The sequence below is a fragment of the Anopheles gambiae genome, chromosome 3, assembly GCF_943734735.2.
Source record: "Anopheles gambiae chromosome 3, idAnoGambNW_F1_1, whole genome shotgun sequence".
In the NCBI taxonomy this organism is placed as follows: Eukaryota; Metazoa; Arthropoda; class Insecta; order Diptera; family Culicidae; genus Anopheles; species Anopheles gambiae.
Genome location: NC_064602.1, coordinates 90,448,738 through 90,453,987, shown reverse-complemented (window position 1 = coordinate 90,453,987; position 5,250 = coordinate 90,448,738). Strand labels below are relative to the sequence as shown.

At 58.5% G+C, this 5,250-nt stretch overlaps 1 protein-coding gene across 1 annotated transcript; it reads right to left on the bottom strand.

The window, feature by feature from the left end:
• LOC1280871 (Fanconi anemia group D2 protein homolog) lies at nt 1-5,004 on the bottom strand. The gene is made up of 3 exons (XM_061658226.1): nt 3,304-5,004; nt 2,203-3,224; nt 1-2,137 (listed from the first exon to the last, which is right to left on the bottom strand). The coding sequence occupies exons 1-3, from the start codon at nt 4,895-4,897 to the stop codon at nt 215-217; spliced, it is 4,539 nt and encodes a 1,512-aa protein (XP_061514210.1). The 5' UTR covers nt 4,898-5,004; the 3' UTR covers nt 1-214.
• Nucleotides 5,005-5,250: the final 246 nt, after the last annotated feature.

Here is a 5,250-nt window from a genome sequence, read left to right as displayed (position 1 = left end):
TTTGTCATTTGTGAGTAATTTTTTGTATCAAAAAATATTCTGTTAAAATATATTAGAAAAAGTCTTATCTGAGAACAAGTTCTTAAGTTCAAACACAATAAATGTGATGGGTGAATGCTTTAGGTACATATTTCCACACTGAACCCTCCCTCTTCTGTTAAAAAAAAAAACATTTCAAATACGTTCTTACCACTGCTTACATTATGTTCCTCCCTCAAAAGCATTTGCTCTGCGATGACGATTTCGACACACTGCCGACCCGCTGATTGGAGGACGAAGACGCCTTGGAAGAGCCCCCGCCATTATCCCGACCTTCGTCATCGCTCAGATCATCCGCAATGTCCGACACATCGTGCAGCGCCACCCCATTCGTCCCATCCCCACCATCCCCCTCGCCCTCTTCTTCATCCTCCGAATCCGGCTGCGGCAGCTGGGAAGCGATCAGCTCCCCCTGCATATCCTTGTTCTTCAAGTTGCCCATCCAAAACACGGCCGAGCAGCGGTTTGCCACCAGTGCCGCCTTCACGCGATAAACCAACGTTTCGACCGACTCGCGCACGAACGGAATCTGGGCCAGGGCACCGGCCGACGAACCGGCCCCCTTGGCCACCTTCGTCTGGCAGCAGACGTTGTGCAGGTACCGGGTGGTGGTTTGCAGGGTAGACAGTAGATTCGACGCCCGTTCGGCCGAACAGCGCAGGATGGTTTCCAGTGCCGGCAGGCCACTCTTCAGGAAGAGTTTGATGAAGATTTGCGCAAAGCGTAGATACACGCCGAAGCTTCCGGCCTGCTGCGCACGCTTTACGACGGCCGTCAGTTCGCTCGTCGCTTCGCAAGCCGTTTCCCACAGTTCCAGCCGGCGGTTGGGGCCACCACCACCACCACCACCACTGCCGCGGATGCGAATTTCATCCTGCAGCACACGCAAAAACGCTCTGCACAGGCCTTTGAACAGTTGTGCGTACTGGGCGCGCTTGAAGGAAGCGAACGTGCGCACCGTATCCGGTACGGTGGTGGTCGTAGCTTCTCCCTTCGCCTTACCACCCGCCGGCTTGGCAATCTTGTCATCGATGCTCACATCCTGGCGCATGTCCACGATGAGCTGCTTCACTTGTTTCAAGCTCACCGTCTCGATCAACCCGTCCAGGATGGTAGTGAAGTGGGCCGCCGCCTTACTGTCCGCCGTTCGCATATCGGGAGCGATCAGTACGCTGCGCGTGAAGCGTGCGATCGACCGGGCAGAACTGGTCCGATCTCCAACACACTCGCCGATGGCACGCGCAAGCCGGTACAGCTGGGCAGCGATCGAAAGATCGCCAAAGCACGACTCGTGCACGATCAGCCCTTTCAGTAGCAGCTTTGCCAGCTCGGCCACGTGCAAATCGTCGCCGGGGGACGCACCGTCCTCCCGCTCCGTCAGTTGCAGCACCATCAAACGCAGCACACGCGCCAGCTCCACCCGTCCCCGCTGCTCGCGGAACCGTTTCCAGGGCAGCAGGGCCGTCGCCAGGCGCAAACTCCACAGGTAGCAGGATTTCAGCGGCAGCAGCTCCTGCACCGAGGCGGGCTGCAGTCGGTTCGTCGCTTCCTGCAGCCGGTGCTGTAGCGTGGCCGTTCGCTCCACAAACGCTTCCCACCGCTCCACCATGCAGCGCTGGTAGCGTCCTTCCGCCTCACTCGACTGCTCCAGCGCGGTCGTAACGTTCTCCAGCACGAACCGATACTCGGCCAGTGCGAGGTGCGTTCCGCGCTGCTCGGGCAGCTCCAGCACGCGGGCGGGCACCAGCTCCACCGTGAACAGGCGCACCAGCTCCGGATCCATTCGGCGCAGGGCGTACGAGCAGCGAAGCAGTAAGCTCTGCTCGTTGAACTGTCCCACCGTGGCGGGGGCCGTCGCTGCGGCCGTTTGCGTGCTGAGGGGTGCGTCGAGATTGACGGTTCGGTCGTGTGCTCCCGCTTTCGGGCGGCCGCGAGTGGAGGATGATTCGAGGGGCTTCAGCTTTTTGGTGGCCGCTGCCGGAGGATCCATAAAGTCGGACGCCAGCGGTGGAATGTACTCGCTGTCCGCGACCATACGCTCCAGCATGCGGCCGAGCCGGTGCTCTAGGGTCACGAGCTCGTGCAATCGTTCCAGGACCTAAAATGGAGAAAAATAATTGATTAATTCATAGTTAATAAGCTTGTTATGTCGGAAAAAAGTACCTTCTTTCGAATCGAAGCATCGTCCTGCCCAACGAACGCACTCACACACTCCCGGAACCAGTTGCTCAGGTGGAAGTAAATGTCCAGCAGCAGCGTGCACGTCGTCTCGTCGTACGTATCGACCGAAAACCGACGTTCCTCCTCCTCCCCGACACCGTAAAACTCCGGCACCACCACCATACACCCGAGCAGTGCATTGATCGACTCCAGTACTCCCCCGTACCGGACAAAGTGCAGCGAACGCATCAGCCGAAAGATTGGCGCCAGATAGCAAATGGCCGTATGACGGCTCCCGGCATGCCCCAACACACCCCCACCCACATTGACCGCAATGGTGGCCGCTTCCGTGTTGGCCGCTTCCTCCTCCGCCTCGTTTATGCACAGCTTGCGGGCGAGCAGTATCCCTCCCGGTCCGGTAGCGTCCCGCGACGGCAACGGTGTATCACTTTCCACCAGAAACGTGCCCTGAAACTCCATCGTGATCGTATCGGACAGCCACATGATGAACGTTTTCTCCCACACCGGGGCAGCCTTGGGCCGGGGTTGAGCCAGCATACCCGCCAGCTCATCGTAGCAGATGGCGAGCAGATCCGGCGACTGGTTGGTGGACAGGAACAGAGTGCTCACGAGATTGGCAAGCGTGCGGCCAGTTGCGGACGGGATTTCGCTCACCGTGCCGATCGTCCGCTCGGAATCGAAGCTCGAGCTAAGCTCGGCTGCATCGTCGGAGGCTGGCGCTAGCGAGAGATGGTACACCATCTGCACCAGCCCGATGATGCCCTTCCGCTTGGTGTCTTTGCTGTCGCACATTAGCTGCTTTTTGACGATAATTTCCAGATTATCGCGGATCGCCGCCAGCTCCGCATCGTCGTCGAGCGGGCGGGGTGGAATGACGGCGGCGTAAATGACGCTGATCAGTGGACGGTACTGCCGGAGGGAGAGTTCCGGTGCGATGTCCAATATGCGTAGCAACAGTTCCGCGCTTCGCTCTATCTCTTTTGGGTGCGATTCGTGCAGTTTGCCTAAAACAAGAAGACCCGAAATCATTTCATCTTTCGCTCTAATGCACCCAGAGGGGGGAAGGGTGTTAAAAATACTTACGCAGCGCACCAATACACCGGCCGATCAGGAAATCGTTCCTGCTGGCCACGTTCGCCGACGCCATTTCGCAGATAAACCCGACGATCTTGCTCAGCACCACCCGGTTGTCGGTGGCCGCGCCCGACTGGTCCAGCGCAAACAGTGCGCTCATGGCGGCGACGCCAAACTCGCACACGCGTTCGTGCCGCTCCCGCGTACAGCACTCGATCAGCTGCAGAAACCCGTCCAGATGGGTTTGCAGCACCCGGCGGAAGCACCCGCCGACCAGCTGGTCCGTGTGCGCGTCGGTAAAGAACTGCTGCTCGATCTTGCGTATCGTTAGCTTGCGGATGCGCGGGGCCTTCACCTCGTTGATGGTGGTCGCGATCGTTAGCAGCAGCAAATCGACCGGCAGATGTTCCTCCGCCCCAGGCAGCTGACGGATGACGGTGATCCAGGCATCGTACAGCATGGCCGACGCGGATATTGCTTGGTAGATCGTGCGCAGCACCTGCTCGGCACAGTCGTCCGCGGTGGATGCGGCCCAGGTGTCGGCCGCTTCGCCCGTATCGAGCAGGCGACGCACTTCCCGCACTATGCCGGCAATGTTTTCCGCCGGCTCGGTACGATTAAACTTGAGCAGCATCTTCACGAGCGCTGGGTAGTAGCGCAACGGGCAACCGTCGGCCGCATACTGGACCACCTTCCGGCGGAGCATTTCGAGCGTCTCCACGCTGAGACACATGCCCGTGAACACCTCCACGGTGGTCGGTGTGATCAGGTCCTGGGGGCGCGGGCGCAACTTCACCAGCCGTGCGAGCGCATCGTCATGCTTGGACACGTCTATCACATCCTCCAGGCTGAAGATGATCTCGTCAAACACCACCGGCTGGCGGTTCGCTTTGCCCAGCAGCTCGAACACCTTCTCGAACACCAGCTCACCGTTCTGCACGTGATCGATGAACTTCAGCTGGGACAGCACAAACCCCACGATCGAGTCCTCCGCCCCATCGCCCTCCGGTGTGGCCATCGTGCCGAGCTCCTTGGACAGGTACGCAAACAGCAGCTCGATCAGCTTCAGCTGCAGAAAGTCCACCAGCAGGAACATCTTCATCAGGCTTTCCTGCACCGGCTTACGGATCGGCTGCATCGTACCGTCGTCGAGCGCCGTCGCATTCGGCACAACCTGGCAGCACTCCAGCAGCTTCAGGAAGTTGGTCCGGTCCTTCATCGTCGTCTCGATGCCGGCCAGGAACCGGTCCACGTTCGCCGGGTAGTCCGCGTTCGTGCGCAGGACGCTCTTCAGCTTGTGCATAAACACGATCGGTTCACACTTCAGCACCACCACACCGCCCGGCTCGTCCAGGCTGAGGCCGGCCATGAAGAGCACACTTTCGTAGTAGTTCGTGGGTGGCCGGCGGCCCGGTTTGACCACCTGCGAGCGCTGCAGATTGCTGCGCTGGGACAGGTACCGTCGCTGGCTGGCGGCTTGCGAGGCCGGCACGGAGAATTGGCTGCCGAAGAAATCGTCCTCCTCGTTCGCATCGCCGGCCCGATCGTTACCGGCCATTGGGGCGTGCCGGCGCCGCTTGGCCTGTGAGAATATTTCGTTCATTCGAGAACGGGTAGGCGCCGTGTTTACAGGAACTTTCGCGTATCCTGGTGGTTTGTGGTCGCCGGTGGCGGAATTGCGCGCAAAGGTTGTTTTTAAACTTTTGGTGGGATTTAAATGTTTGACAGCAGTTGGTGGCAACTTGAGCAGGGTTCGTCGGTGCAGATGGTGAGGCAAGCATTTTAACCTTCTCAACCGCACCCCAACCAACAAAAACGGAATGTCTTGTTTGCACACACCAGACATGCAAAAAATTTTGTTAGCAGATCAAAAATCCAAAAATCCACAAAAAAGGCCACAAATTGACCACTAAACGGGTTCTAAATAACTCAAGCTCTTTACTTAAACGGAATATA

Bases quoted from the DNA above. Each gene is read 5' to 3' on its own strand.
- LOC1280871 (XM_061658226.1), bottom strand. From the start codon at position 4,897: ATGAACGAAATATTCTCACAGGCCAAGCGGCGCCGGCACGCCCCAATG. The intron at 3,225-3,303 runs GTAAGTATTTTT...TTCTTGTTTTAG, and splicing joins CCGGTGTATTGGTGCGCTGC to GCAAACTGCACGAATCGCAC. The intron at 2,138-2,202 runs GTACTTTTTTCC...TCTCCATTTTAG, and splicing joins ATGCTTCGATTCGAAAGAAG to GTCCTGGAACGATTGCACGA.